The sequence below is a fragment of the Musca autumnalis genome, unplaced genomic scaffold (genome assembly GCF_047663935.1).
Source record: "Musca autumnalis isolate F117 unplaced genomic scaffold, ASM4766393v1 scaffold_3, whole genome shotgun sequence".
In the NCBI taxonomy this organism is placed as follows: Eukaryota; Metazoa; Arthropoda; class Insecta; order Diptera; family Muscidae; genus Musca; species Musca autumnalis.
In genome coordinates, this window is record NW_027411866.1 from 102,566,490 (window position 1) to 102,583,043 (window position 16,554).

Genomic DNA, 16,554 nt, shown 5'->3' on the forward strand with positions numbered 1-16,554 from the left:
TATTATGTCTGTATAAGTTAGATACTTTGTCCCTCAACTTCCCCTGCTCGATCAATCACGGATGCTGATTGGCGCACTGGCATCTCCTCTACAACTCCCTCTGCGGAGACCGTAGTCTGCGGATTGCCGCTGGGGATCGGTTGTTGTCGGTTTGCTCACTTTGTTACACTCTTACTCTCACTGGAATAATTGTATTTGTATTAGTATATGACATGGGATCCTCTGCGATCACTTAGAACCTCTGCGTTCACTTGTCATTAGTCGTTGTTGAATTAGTCGAAGAATAACGTCTACGCGTTATTACCTAAAGGCCTCTGTCGCCAACACCACCGATTACAAAAGGTAATCTGTTTTGTTGTATGAAAAGAATCACAAATAAACTTCAATTATATTTATATTAAGAATAAATACTGGTTGTTTTTATTTCTCTTATTCTTTTCTCCCTCCACTGCTCAACATACTGTAACTGAGCTATCGTTGAACTATCGAAGAAACCTATGGATTTCCCCTCCCTCACCTAAACATTTGGTCGCATCGAGCCGGATAGAAGCCAGCCTCTTTGTTGTCGCTGCTCCGTTTGCCTATTCACCCTCTCTTGCATTGTGATACAACGAGATTTAAAGCCTTTGTTGTTATCTTGGCACGGACAAAATATTGGATAAATTTGCATCATTTCTAAACACTAACAAATCACCACACTAACAGGTACGTAAACTCAGATTTCGAAAAAAAGTGAGCTACCCGCTAGTGTTAGTATTTTTCGTTTTTGTTTCGGTTACTATTTTGAGCATTAAATAAAAAATCATTGGTCGAATTTCAATCGCCCTACGCGAGTGCATTAAATTCGTTGCCTTCATTCCCCCATCATACAGTCCACACAAATCTTGTCGAAATCGTTGTTTTCATCAGACGTCGCGTTGATCGTAAAAATCATTTGGCGTTGTTGTTGTTTTTATTTGATTTGCTCCATACAATTTGGTCTCGTCATAACAACGAACTCTCATTACTTCCAATCGCCTATTTTCATTGAAATCCCCAATTGTAGCTAAAAGTTCATATTGGTCGACTCATATTAACACTTCTTGTGTTAATACTTGCTTTTTCCACTACACAACACCTTAGTTGTTGCTAACACTTGCTATATTCTTTTCGTTGTACTGATCACCCTACGTCGAGTTGATTCTACAAAGCAATCGGTGTTGTTACTTCGTAAAATTCGAATTGTGGCTCTTCTCATTCTGAGAACTTTGCGAATATATTTTGAAATGTTTGCAATAACAAAATCGTTGTTGAATTCTTTGTTGTTAGATTTCTACACGCACTGTCATAACTTTCATTACACCAATCTGTCTGTGTGTTGATCATTCCAAGATGAGTTATTGTTGTTGCTATTCTCCAAGGTTCTGTTCTAACAAAGACCTTTTCTTGTAAATTTGCATGCTGTTAAGAAATGTAACAGCAAACATATTTGCAACACATGCAAGCAAAGACATCACAGCCTTCTTCACCGGCCACAAATTCGAAAAATGTTTGCACCAACGTCGAAGACATCTCCGGCTTTTACTGATGTCAAAAGTCGAGAACTTAACTCTACTTTGTCGCAACCAAGTTCCGCTCCGGCTTTTAGACATGTCAAAAGTCGAGCCTTTGATTGTAAGTTGTAGCCACAAAATTCCGCTCCGGCATTTACGATGGTCAAGAGTCGAGTATTTACTTCTTCTTTGTCGCCTTCATGTTCTTCTCTGGCTTTTACAAATGTCAAAAGTCGAGAGCCTCGTTGTACTTTTAGCAAAAGCAAAATCAATCACCCGGTTCCTAACCCCTCCATAGATAACAATGTGCTCCTGGCAACCGCGAAAGTGAATATAGTTCACAGTGGTAAAATGTACACTGCACGAGCAATTGTTGACCCTTCGTCTGAGGTAACAATTTTATCTAAAAAACTTAAAAATTTAATCGGAATTTCGTCACTTCCTGTGACTAAGAGCGCTAAATCTGCTACACAAAGGGAAGTTTGTTCTTTTAAGTTGTCGTCCCTAAAAATTCGTCTAGAATTATAGAAACATCGACAGTAGTTTTGCCTTATGTCAAACAGAAATTGTTCTCGCCTCCACACATGTCGAAATTAAAAGCTCGGATTCCAAATTTAGAATTAGCGGATTCTTTCGATGACAGCCAAATAGACTTGCTACTTGGTGCTGATCTGTATCCCAAGATACTTGAAGCTGAACCTCCTAAAATCGTTTTAGATCCGTTGCTGGCTCAAAAGTCTATTTTTGGGTACCTCCTCACCAGTTTGGTTCCGCTTGCTGCTTGTACTATAATATCTTTAAAACTAAAATTGAATTGTTCAATGACTCGTCTCCATATTCTTGAATCGAGCGATCGGAGTCGATCATTTCTTAATTACTCGTTTATAGAAATCGCTAATTTGAACTATAGCTCACTTGGGAATCTGAATTTACGTTCATGAATCTTATTACTGACATATTTATAATATTATTAATCTTCATCGTAATTATTCCTAGCTTTATTTTGTTGATCCACGTTTACGTGTATCAAGGTGGGCGGCAATGTATAAGTTAGATACTTTGCCCCTCAACTTCCCCTGCTCTATCAATCAGGATGCTGATTGGCGTACTGGCATCTCCTCTACAACTCCCTCTGCGGAGACCGTAGTGTGCGGATCGCCGCTGGGCATTGGTTGTTGTCGGTTTGCTCACTTTGTTACACTCTTACTCTCACTGGAATAATTGTAATTGTATTAGTATATGACATGGGATCCTCTGAGATCACTTAGAACCTCTGCGTTCACTTGTCATTAGTCATTTGTCGAAGAATAACGTCTACGCGTTATTACTTAAAGGCCTCTGTCGCCAACACACCGATTACAAAAGGTAATCTGTTTTGTTGTATGAAAAGAATCACAAATAAACTTCAATTATATTTATATTAAGAATAAATACTGGTTGTTTTTATTTCTCTTATTCTTTTCTCCCTCCACTGCTCAACACACGGTAATTAGGAAATCAGTGTTTAAATATTTATGCTAATAATACGAGTACCTTATATATGTACATAGCTACCTTAGGCGCAATACTAGAGTAGTGTCTTTAACAAATATTATCCCTGACAGTTGGAAATCGTTGAAGAAAAGTCCATTCATCAATTTAAGTGTGTGATTAGGCACTTAAATGTAATCCTGGGCTACCGACCAATATCGGATGTATTTTAGCAAACTTTTGGCAACCTAGGTCTAGTCCCGTCACATTGGGTATTTCACTAACAGTGCGCTGTTTGAACTCTATACTATTCAAAAATTATTAAATTTTTTGTAGTGGTGATGCTGTTCATCAGCAAAACATTGTAGTGTATTTTCAGATTTTTGTTTTTGATTAAATGTTTCAGAGGTATCGCGCCTTGAAAAAGTCGAATTCCATAAAAATGAGATGCAAAGATATACTCATAACTTCTTTAATATTGGTCCAAATAGAAAAAGTATTTTTTATGTTTTATCAGCTATCTAATAAAAAATAGAAAAAAAATTGCACAGTGTGCTTGGATGTAATTTTCGCGATTTAATATTTGAAATAAATTTTTATCAATGATTGTACTTTTCGATTTTATTGAATATTTTTTTGTGTTAAACTACTATTAATTACAAAAACTTTAAGTCCTATTTGGTAGTGGGATTCGAATAATTACAATTTTTTCTTTATTTTTTAAAAATGGCACAATTACCAAGGTAGTGATATAACACCAGCTCGAATATCGAATATCGGATATGAAAAGTCAAATCCCTTTATAAAAAAAAAAATATTTTTGTTGCAATTTCCTCAACAACATAAAGAAAAGTTTGACATAAATCTTTACGATACCACTACCTTGGTAATTGTGCCATTATACCAATGTGAAGCATTTGTTATTTTATGCCGGGCATACACTATGGGCATGCAGTACAGCATTTGTAATAGTATTAGTAAATTTTGAAGTTTTTGTCGATGTATTTGGGAGTAGTTTTGGCAGGATTGAAATCAAAATAGTTTTGATTTTGTAAATGAACCCCTTTCAATCCGATGAATTTTGTTTATTTTCCAAGTAACCAACAAATAATTTTTGAAAACAACAAATATTATTTGTGAGGAAATTAAAAATTTGGAAAACTTCAACCCAAAATCGAGTTCTGGAGGAAAATTCATCATTTTTGCAAAATGGATTGAAGGAATGCCACACACTATTCAATCACACACTTACACAAGGGTTCATCGGCTGCTGTCCTGCATGCCCATAGTGTATGCCCGGCATTACCAAAACAAAATTGAAAAAATAATTTTTTTAACATTTGTTTTGGTTTTTAGGAAATTAGGAATTTTTCTTAAAGATCGTAAAAATTGAGATATTTTTCGATTTTAAAAATGGATTAGCAATTATTGTACCAGCCGAACAATAAAATAACTAAATTGTTATCAAATCTGCAGATCGGGAATTATATGACTGACCCAAATAAAATACCAAATATTAAAGTGATATTTTCTTGAGAAGATTTTTTTTAACACGAAAGGGCACACAAAACTTCATTCGGTAAAACCCAATAATGCTGGTACACTAATTCCTAAACCATTCTTAAAATCACAAAATGAAGAACTTTTTAAGATGTTTAAGATAAATTCCTATGTTATGACTATTTCTTTGCCTATAATTTTTACACTCTTCTGCTAGAAATTGTGGACATAATTCCACATTTTGGAATAGCCCCGTATAACGTCACCGTCCGGCTTCAGGAATTGTTATTATGTACTTTTTTCAGTGGCTGTAATTTGCGTTCTCAGTGGCTAGTTTTATTCTCTATTTCCATCCCAAATTTACTGTATTTGGTAATTAAAATTTCTAGCGGTCAGGAAACTTTTATTTCATTTTAGCTCAAAATATTTTATGATGGAGAGTTTGATTAATTTTGTCATTCCGTTTGTAACACATACACATATATTCATCGGAAGCCCTACAAGGTATATAGATATATTCTTGATTAGCATAAATCGTTGTAACCATGTCCGTCTGTCAGTCTTTCCTTCCGTCTGTTGAAATCAAGGTACAGCTCGCAATATTTGAGATAGTGCTTTATAATTTCCATTACTCCTAGGATGTTTGGTGGTATTGAAAATTGGTTATATTGGTCCACGTTTTTATATAGCCCCCTTAGAACGTACGTCCCGATTTTCGGTATTTTGAAAGTTTCACCCACATTGTTTTACTGAAATTTCTACAATTTTTCTATTTAGTCGTCTTTGCGACTACAAAACGTTCTCCCAGAAATTTGTCGGTATAGTTTGCACGTTTTGATATAACACCCAGAACGGTACCTCCCGATTTTGGGTATTTTGAAAGTTTTAGCCACCTAATGTTACCGAAATGTTTGAAATTTGCTTTTTAGTTTTCTTTGAGACTGCAAAACGTTTGCCCCGTTTTGATGTACCTCCCGATTTTCGATATTTTAACGGGTGTAGCCACATTCTCTTTTTGAGGCTACGAAACTTTCCCCCATAAATTTGTAAGTATAGGTCCATGTTTTGATGGTATGGTAGAACGGTATCTCCCGATTTCCGATATTTTCAAAGTTTTACCTACAATTATCCGGCAGTCTTCGTTGGGGATATACAGCGTTCCTGCAGAGAATTGTCGGTATAAGTCCACATTTTGATATAGCCCCATATTTTCGGTATTTTGAAGGTTTTAGTATTGCTGGTTCTCAGATTGGAAGATACATTGATACCACTCGATGCAAAATCTTTTAAAGCATTAGTTTACTGTAGTGCATGTAACATGGTATTTCGGATTCTCAGAAAGAAAGAAAAGCTCCACTAAAAATGATATATTTATATATTTAGTATATGAAGGTACTTCCAGGTTTTACATATTTTGAAGGTTGTATACGTATCGTCCAAATGGAAAGACCGTAATATTGTATTTCGGATTCTGAATGCCTAGAAAACATCGATGTCTCATTGGTATAAATATTGTTTAAAAGAAAGCAATATTGTTCGGTTAGCGTGGCGGAAGAGTTTAGTCCGTTCATAAACGAAAGAAAACTAATTGTTCCATTTTACTTCAATACAACTGATGCTAGCGGGTATTAAAAGTTCGACTCGGCCGAACTAAACACTTTCTTACTTGTTTCTTTTATCATGTTGGGGCTCCTACACTGTAATATTTTATCGCTTGCACGGTTTTATCGACGTTTTCTATTCAACTATGTTGGTTTATAAGATAATTTGTTCGTTCAAAAGATTATCGGGATTCTACTGTTTCATCTTCTACTTCAACACACATTCTTAATTTGATCTCTGAAATTTTTTTAGATGATTCACACAACAGCACTGAGACATTGTAGCAACTGATAAGAAAAACCAAAATACGCCCGATTTCAAAAAATTTAATTATCAGCACAAATTTCAAAAGAAATAGACAATTTTAAAAGAAAGAAAGAATAAATAAAGGCGGATGAAGAAATTTTTGGAAATGGAATTTTTTGAAAGTTTATTTATTAGTTTTGTGCTGAGTTTGCTTCAGACCACTCGTACCACTGCAGTTTCCATAGAAAACAAACGCCTGGGAGTTAATCGTAAACATGAAAAATACATTGAGAGTTCCATGGATTTGCTGGTGGATCCATGTGATAATTTCTACAAGTATGCCTGTGGTAATTGGGAAGAGTATCGTGGAGCAGAAGATGCAGAGGATATATACACGGAAATGTTGGGTTTGGCTAGTTATAAGGCTAGCAAAGAGCTGGCCAGACAATTGGATGTTATTGAAGTTGATGATAAACCTGGCTTTGTGAGGAAATTTAAAACTGCTTATGAAGCGTGTGTTGGACTTAAAGATTTTGATTTGGTGCACTATGTGAGGTGGTTAGAGAAAAATACAAATTTCAAATTACCCATAAATGGTGTGGCATTAAATGATGGAACCGATAAACGTGATTGGATTGAAACTTTGGCTATATTAAGAAGATATGGCATGAATGGCATACTGCTGGAGGAGGAAATGTTACCTCATATGGAAGATAAAGAAAAACTTATTATGACCATTAGAAAACCACAAGAGGGATTTGTAAAATTGACTTTGAAACATTTAAAATCCATGTTTAAATCTATGTCGGAAACTTTCAATTTAACGGAAGGGAACTCACTGTGGGCTCAAGTTCGGGAGATAGAAAAAGGCCTAGTGCGAATTATGGATAATGATGATAATGAAGATGCTGAGGATTTGGATATAAAGCCAGTGAAATTAAAAGATTCACCTTTACCTTGGCTTAAGAAGTATGTACGAACTGTTCTAAATCTAAGCGACTTGGATGACAATTTGGAATTCTATCTCATGGATATTAAATATTTCAAAATTTTAGAAAGGTTTGTTGGAAATTTTGAGGAACTTGCCATTTGTAAATATTTGTTTGTACGATTTTTATGGTATTTGCATCAAAATACTCCCACTGACTTTTCACATTGGGAATGTGCTGATATGCTGAGAAATCTACTACCCTTGGCGAGTAATTGGTTGTACCGAGAACATCACCAGAAACTTAATGATGTTATACCAGATATCCACAATGTCTTTGACAATATAGTTCAGGAATTTAATCAAACCTTAATAAGAAAAAAGTCACAACTAAAATATTCCAGTTTTAAATATCTTTTGGCAAAATTGAATTCCATTAAATTAAAAATTGGCAATTTGCCCATAGACGATACAACCAACTTTGTGGAATATTTCTATGGAAACATCACACTATCCCCCCACGATTTCTATGGTAATCACTTGAAATTATTGGAATTTTCATATTTTGCAAGTCACGAGATAATGCCAAACATTTCGTTATCAGATTTTGAGAAATATTTTAACATGGATCCACCAGATGATGCTGATAGTACTTCACCATATTATGTTACACGCCATAATATAATCGTGGTTCCCTACACTTCTTTGCGCCAACCCATATTTCATCCTAAATTTGAAGATGTCTATAAATACAGTGCCCTGGGTGTGGCTATTGGTCATGAAATCTTTCATTCCTTTGACTACAGTGGTCTTCAATTAGATGAAAATGGTGAAATGAACAATGCCGAATATACACGAATTTTGGAAACTCCCATCATTGCGCGTAAACTTAAATGTCTGGAAAATTTGAATCCTCAATCTATTGATGAGAAAATTGCCGATATTAGTGGTCTACGTTTCAGCTATAAGGCATTTGTTAAGCAGTTTCCCGATGCCGATAACAAAAGTCGCTTTATCAATGGCGCACCAATGAAGTTAACTAAATTATTTTTCATAAATTTTGCCCAATACTATTGTGACACCGATAACGGTGACTACGATGAGGATGAACATGGTTTGGCCAGTGATCGTGTAAATGATGCTGTAACGAACTTGGCAGCATTTTCCAAAGTCTACAATTGTACAGCTAATAGTAAAATGTATACTTCACAAAGATGTCAAATGTGGAGGAGACGTTAAGTTGTTTTTTATTCATTTTTTGTTTGTGATTGTGATTCAATAAAATTATGTACAAATCTGCTCAAAACATTTGCAATTGAAATGCTTCTTTATTTGTATTGTGTATTTCTAGTTGTATATTGTTTTTTATACCCTCAGCATTTATGCTAACGAGGGTATATGAGTGAATATCAAAAAAATTTAGTTTACATTAAGCCAAGGTTTGCACTATTATAATACGCGAACTATTGTAATTTACCAGTAACTATGACCATGGCTAGATCAATTCAAGTGTTTTTGAACAAAGCTCAAAAATTTGGCAAAATAATTTTATTTGCGTGGAAGTTATGACCGCGTAAATTAATAAAAATAGGAAAAAAACGTTGAAGCTAACGAGGTTTTTTACGTTACTATTTGATTGCTGATTAAACCGTTCAAATGACGGACATACGTCCAAAGTAAAAGTAGAAGAATACAAAATGAAGATTACACTTCTAATGTATCACTTTTCGAAATTTCCACTGCTTCCACCTTTATGGATGCTGACATTTTGAAGCCGGATTTTAGGTATTTTTCGTATTTTTAATTTAACTGGAACGCGCATTTGAGTATTTCAAAAAGAATTTAATAGTATTAAAGTACTCGCAATTACGCATAATTTGATATGTATATTGACTATGTAGCCCACACAGAAGCAGAGTAATCTACTGTCAAAAGCCAAAATTTAGTGCGATAGTTTTTCTAAAAAACATATTTTTTGGGTACAGTATTTACAATATCCTTTTGAGTGTGCTGGTACTCCGCGATATTTTAGTTTTCGGCGGTCTGGATCATATAAATCATAGATCGTGAAAATCCATCCCCTAGAACGGCGAAAACTGCAACTGCAAAAACCGAAAAATGAGCGAAAAAAGTTTTTGAAAATATCGCGGATTTAGTCGCATTTTCTGTGGATCGTTTTCTTCTCAATGAAAAAACTGACACATCACTCGCGGTTTTGCGAAAACAGCGGTTTAAAAAATTTAATGGCATGGGAGTTGTATCCGATTTATCCCAAAAATAGTGTGTGATGCTACATCCACGGCTCCTTATGGATTTGATCGAAATAGGATTAGATCGATGTATTTTTCCACTGCAGACGACGCTACATCTTAGCGGCCAAAGTAAATCCTGGCAAATGTGTACAAATTATAAGAGAAGAATTCGCCATATTGATAAACCGCATGCGCATCAAGCGATTTTGAGGATTTCGCGATTTACAAGCATTTCAAATGATACAGTTTTATTTGAAGATTATACCGCATTCAAAGGAACCCAGCATTTATTTGAACGTTACCCGCTAGATGTTAGTGTGTAGTCGAGAAGTGATTAGAATAAAAAACGTGTTTTTTGCGTGAAATTTAAATGAAATAGAAGAATAATTCCGACCTAATTTTCTTACATTTTCTTCAACTAAAAAAAAACTTTTAAAAATATTTTCTCTTACAAAAATTTTATAACTTCCCTCAATATATATTTTTTTAATTCTTTCTTAATTTCCGCGAAAATTTACAACTTTGTCACTAATGTTATGGGACCTCAGTAAGCCCTTAATTAACAATGTTTCGCAATATAATGAGTAGCGTTGTTTTAAGATTTATTTCTTATTATCTGAATTAAAACCGCCATAACTTTTGCGCGCAACAACCAAAATTAGTACCTCGAGCAGATTTGAGAAACGGATTTTTTTCCCAATCTATGTACCAAAAATCTTTCATGTAGCTTAATTATACCCTACACCACTATGTGGAAAGGGTATTATAAGTTTGTTTTGGTAAAAATTCATGTAACACCGCGAAATATTCGTCGGAGACCCCCAATGTGGTATACCAATCTTCATATCTCGACGAGATAAAGCGATTTTGAGATGTGTGTCCGTCCGTCCGTCCGTGTGTCCGTCTGTCCATTATAAATTGTAATCAAACTCCAGGCCGCAATTATGGACCGATCGTCACGAAATTTGGTATGGAGGTCAGTTTCACATCAGAATAGATCGCTATCTTAATTGATGATCGTGAAATATTTAGCGGGTGAAATGGACCAAAAACATAATTTTTATCCGATTTTGTAGCTGCTCTGTAGGTCGCAATAATAGTCCGATCGCCTCGAAATTTTAAATAAGGTAAGAGTATATGACAAAGAAGAAGTTTGCAATTTTAGATGGCGATCAGTTAATATTTGGAGGGTTAAATGGACCACAACTTTTGTATGAAAATTGTGAAAAATTTTAATAAACAGCTTATATCTTTGTTCCTGAAAGACACCTTCCCCACTCGGGAGTTATATTTGGAAGACGATCTCTTGTCCTTTTAATTGATGTCAATTATGTTGATGTACGTGATCAGATAAGAGAGTTACAGCCTAATATATCCAGTTTTTTGTTTGTAGTGTAATCATAAACCCGCTAGAGGTCGCAATTATAGCTCAATACTCACGAAATTTTGCACGAGGTAAGAGTTTAGGTTGAAGAAAATGCCTATAAATTTGCATGATTATCTGATATTATTTAGCGGTTGACATATACCATTACTTTTGTATGAAAAATATACAAATTTTATTTTTGGTCCATATTTTAATTCCTGGAGGGCATATACCGACAAAGTAGCCTACATATGGAATTATAACTACTGATCTATCCCCTGATGCAAATTGCAATAATGTGTCTGCTAGATAACGGGCCTACTGCCTAATATATAATGGGTTTTGTGTAGAGAACCACAATTTCCTCCCATGCTACAAATTGTCTCTATCATGAGAGATAAATTTTCAGTTCAGTTGTCAAATTGGATGTTTTATACAAATATAGGGTAAAGGCGATATAGGGTAAAGGTTTTAGACCCCAAGTATGTTTGGACGAAATTCGTTTCAGACAATTTGGAGTCCATTTAGCCCTGTCCGTTCATCTGTCTCTCTTAATGTCTAGCTGGCTGGTGCGCTCGATAACTCTCGAACGGATGTACCGATTAGAACCAAATTTTATACTTCGTAATACATTGCCCAAGCTTTGTTTAAGTTCGAATGTAGGCTATGTCGGTCCACACCTCCCCCAAAAATGTTTAAAATTGTTTTCGAAAAATTGTGTGAACGATAACTGGCGAAGTGAGCAATCGATTTGCTCCAAACTTTCCATATATTATTATTCCTTACAGATATAGATCGGATAAGACTAGATCGCTCCACACCTCCCGCACAAAATTCGGAAAAGAGAAATTTAAGAGTCCTCTCGAATCGTTTTGAATTTTTTTTAGCGGATTGTACTTGAGCCGCAAATCCGCAACATAACTCTCAAGGAGATTTTCTGATTGGTCGAAACTTTACACATTTTTATTATTTTATCCAGTCATGTATCAGGTTGGAATATGGATTATATCGGTCCGTCCGTCGATTACCTCCCACACAAAATTTGGGAAAAGTGCAGTTTGAGTACCCGTATGGGATCTATTTGATTATTTCACGGTCCCTATTCTGGTCCCTTTTGCGGGGTAAGTCATACTTCCTGAGATAATAGTCCAGAAGTTCCAAAAACCCCTACCGGCTCCAACTTAAATTACAAATCTGAAAAAAATAATTCTCAAACTTTTCCAAAATCAGAAGTTAGCTTACTAAAACTGATTTGGTATAGCTCCAAATTATGATACCTACAGATTCCACGTATTTTGAAGCAAACTCGTGTTACAAAATAAATATATTTTTATACGGCAGAGGCTGATAGTATATCACCGTTAGCGCAGCTGACTTATACTATATTCTTTGGTGTGTATTTGAACATGAGGGGCTAATCAATGTGAATTTTCCAATTTTCGAATATTTTTTAGAAATGTAAAATTTATATATTTCCACAAACATCCCAGTAAGTACAAGGGAGGCTTTTCTTATATCAATGGATTCATATTAAGTTATTGATATGTGACCTAGTTTTTATCGCTGAGTCCGAACGGCGTTTCCTAAGGTGCTACTTGTAGAGACGTTTTTCATGGCTGAAATACTCAGGAAATATCGCCAACATTACTAAAGGTATTTTGGCACCGTAGACAATTTGATGGGAATCGAACCGCGTGCAAGGCGGTTGCACATAGCTAATTCCTACAGGTTGTGGTGTAGGGTATCACATGGTCGGCACCGTCCGACTATAGCCTTTGCTTACTTGTTTTTTTTTATGAAAAACTAAAAAATTTTTGATATTTCCTCATATACACTTTCATACGGGCAAAATGTACCTCATCGAAATAATGGTTTTAGACCCCAAGTATGTTTGGACGAAATGTGTTTCAGACAATTTGGAGTCGATTGAGCAATGTCCGTCCGTCTGTCTGTCTGGCTGGCTGGAGCGCACGATAACTCTCGAACGGATCAACCGATTCGGTCCAAAGTTTGGCTTTCGTAATATTTTGTCCAAACTTAGTTTAAGTTCGAAGATGGGTTGTATCGGTCCACTTCTTTCGGTACCTCCCTAACAAAAGTTCGAAAATGTTCGGAAAATTTGTACGTACGATAACTCTTGAAGGGAGTAACCGATTTGGTCCATACTGTGCAAATCGTGAAATGTCTACCAGACTTAGATGTGGTTCCAATATGGACTCAATCGGTCCACTTCTTCAGGTACCTCCTACACAAAATTTCGGATAAGTTCAGTTTAGGACCTGCTCTCGTATCGCTTTGAATTTTGTTGTTACAACTTGTATTCACCGCCGCAAATACGACGGTACAAGTTTCATCTGGGGCAAGTCCATACTTCCTGAGCAAGTAGCCTGAAAAGTGTAAAAAACCCCTATGACACCGTGTTTAGTGGTTGGAGCGCAAGATAACACTTGGCCTACCTAATATTTTGTCAAAACTTCGAAGAAGTTCGAAGTTCAGGTACCTCCCCCACAAAAGTTCAAAAATGTTCGGAAAATTGTGCGCACGATAACACTTGAAGGGAGTGACCGATTTGGTCCATACTTTACACATCCTAATACATCTGCCATATGTATATCAGGTTTGAATATGGACTATATTTGCCCACTCATTCGGGTACATCACACACAACATTTTGGATAAATTCATTTTAAGACCTGCTCTCGAATCACTTTGATTTCTGTTGAAACAAATTGGATTCGCTGCCTCAATTACGACGGTAAATGCTTTTTCAGGGGCAAGTCCATACTTCTTCAGAAAACAGCCCAAAAGGTGTCCAAACTTAGTTTCAGTTCGAAGATTGGCAACAACTTCCTGTACTTCCCTCCAATATTTAAAAAAATGTCACTAAAATGGTATGCACGATATACCTTGAACGGGGCAACCAAATTTATCCAATCGTTGGATCTCCTAATATTTTGTCCAAATTAAGTTTAACTTCTAAATAGGCCGATAGCGATCTTCTCTTTATGTTACCTCCCCCACAAAAGTTCAACAATTGCGTCCATCTGTCCGCAGATGAAAGTTTTAATTCAAATAGGCTGAGGTTATATCTCTGTCGGCCAAGCCGACAGATACTCAGCATTTAAGCTAACGAGGGTATATACACTTTCACACGGGCAAAATGTGCCTCATCGAAATAATGGTTTTAGACCCCAAGTATGTTTGGACGAAATGTGTTTCAGACAATCTGTCTGTCTGTCAGGCTGGAGCGCACGAACGGATCAACCGATTCGGTCCAAGATTTGGCTTTCGTAATATTTTGTCCAAACTTAGTTTAAGTTCGAAGATGGGTTATATCGGTCCACAACTTCCCGTACCTCCCCCACAAAAGTTAGGAAATGTTCGGAAAATTTGTGCGCACGATAACTCTTGAATGAAGTAACCGATTTGGTCCATACTTTGCACATCGTGAAATTTCACCAGACTTAGATGAGGTTCCAACATGGACTCAATCGGTCCACTCCTTCCACGTCCACGTCACTCGCGTTTTTGCGAAAACGGCGGTTTAAAAGATTTAGTGGAATGGGAGCTGTATCCGATTTATCCCAAAAATAGTGTGTGATGCTACATCCACGGTTCTTGATGGATTTTATCGAAATAGATTTAGATCGATGTATTTTTTTATGGATGATAGTGAAATCGGATGCGCCTAAAAAGTGCATGCACTTTGTGGAAATTATAAGCGTTATACCGTTTTTTGCACACTACGCTGCAGGCGAGGCTACATCTTAACCTGCTCTCGAATCGCTTTGATTTTTGTTGTAGCAATTTGTATTCACTGCCCCCCATACGACGGTATATGTTTCATCAGATCCAAGTCATACTTCTTGAGAAAACAGTACGAAAGCTGTAAAAAACCCCTATGACACCATATGTAGTGGCTGCAGAGCTCGAACCGAATACTGCGTTCGTCCACACTTTGGATATTGTAATATTTCTTCGAATATTAGATGAAATTCGAAGGTGGTGCTTATAGGTCCACTCCTTCCGGTACCTCCCCTACAAAAGTTCGAAAATGGTACCCGCGATTTCTTATAGACGTAGCAACCGATTTGGCATCTCTAAATATTGTCGAAACTTAGTTTATGTTCAAATTTGGGCCCTACCTGTCCAATCCTTGTGGTGCCACCCACACAAATCCTTTGATCCTTTGGACATTTTTACCATAGGGTTTCCTAGTGGCCCTGTTTACAGCGATATTATGTTTTTCGTAGGCTAGTGTGGTAAAAAAGCCCTATCTATCGATATACCCGCAATTTTTTGAGCTTTAATCCTATCCACACTTTTGTCGGTTCATACGCCCAAAATTTTGAAAACCCCCCTTAATACATACGTTTTTTTTGTGAAAAAAGTATTTCAATCCACACAGACTGAGGGTATATGAGGGAAAGTCAAAAAAATTTAACATTGATGAAGCCAAGGTTTGCACTATTATAATACGCGCGCTATTCAAGCGTATCACAAAATATGACCATAGTTGGACCAAATTAAGTGTTTTTGGTCGAAGCTCAAAAATATGGCTAAAAAAGTTAATTTGCGCGGAACCTATGACCGCGTAAATGGATAAAAATAGGTAAAAACACGTTTGAAGCAAACGAGCTTTTTTACGTTGTTGTTCGATTGCCGGTAAAACCGTTTAAAGTGCGGATACCTGCCCAAAGAAAAAGTTAAAGAATACAAAATGAGGATTACCCTTTTAATGTATCACTTTTCAAAATTTCCACCGCATCCACCTTTTATGGATGCTGTCATTTTGAAGCCAGATTTTAGCTGTTTTTTGTATTTTTTATTTAACAAAGACGCGCATTCGGCTTTTTCTAAGAACCATTAGTTGTATTTAAGTACTCGCGATTACGCATAATTTCATATGTATATTGACTATGTGCGATATTTTTTTGAAAAACCCTATTTTTGGGTACAGTATTTTCAATATCCTTTTGATTGTGCTGGGTTCCCAAGATATTTTAGTTTTTTGACGGTCCGGATCATATAAATCATAGATCGTGAAAATCCATCCACTAGAACGGCGAAACAGCAACTACAAAAACCGAAAAATGTGCGAAAAATGTTTTTGAAAATATCGCGGATTTAATCGCGTTTTCTGGGGATCGTTTCTTTGTCAATGAAGAAACTGACACGTCACTCGCGTTTTGCGAAAACAGCGGTTTAAAAGATTTAGTGGAATGGGAGCTGTATCCGATTTATCCCAAAAATAGTGTGTGATGCTACATCCACGGTTCTTGATGGATTTTATCGAAATAGGTTTAGATCGATGTATTTTTTTATGGATGATAGTGAAATCGGATGCGCCTAAAAAGTGTATGCACTTTGTGGAAATTATAAGCGTTATACCGTTTTTGGCACACTACGCTGCAGGCGATGCTACATCTTAACCGCCAAAATAAATCCTGGCAAATGTGTACAAATTAAAAGAGGATAATTCGCAGTATTGATAAACCGCATGCGCATCAAGTGATTTTGAGGATTTTGCGATTTACACACATTAAAAAATGAACATTACCCGATAGAGTTTTATTTCAAAATTATGCCCCATTCAAAGGAACCCAAAATTTATGTGAGCGTTGCCCATATCTTCCGCTAGATGTTAGCGTGTACTCG

At 36.2% G+C, this 16,554-nt stretch overlaps 1 protein-coding gene across 3 annotated transcripts; it reads left to right on the top strand.

Moving 5' to 3' along the window:
* The first annotated feature begins 249 nt into the window (after nucleotides 1-249).
* Nucleotides 250-8,593, top strand: LOC141399795 (phosphate-regulating neutral endopeptidase PHEX-like). 3 transcript variants are annotated; one of them, XM_073979083.1, is made up of 3 exons: nucleotides 286-342; nucleotides 403-705; nucleotides 6,357-8,593. In XM_073979083.1, the coding sequence occupies exon 3, from the start codon at nucleotides 6,499-6,501 to the stop codon at nucleotides 8,515-8,517; it is 2,019 nt and encodes a 672-aa protein (XP_073835184.1). In that variant the 5' UTR covers nucleotides 286-342; nucleotides 403-705; nucleotides 6,357-6,498; the 3' UTR covers nucleotides 8,518-8,593. The 3 variants fall into 3 exon arrangements, with proteins under 3 accessions (XP_073835186.1, XP_073835184.1, XP_073835185.1); XM_073979085.1 differs by having other exon boundaries at nucleotides 250-705; XM_073979084.1 differs by lacking the exons at nucleotides 286-342; nucleotides 403-705 and adding an exon at nucleotides 6,037-6,127.
* Nucleotides 8,594-16,554: the final 7,961 nt, after the last annotated feature.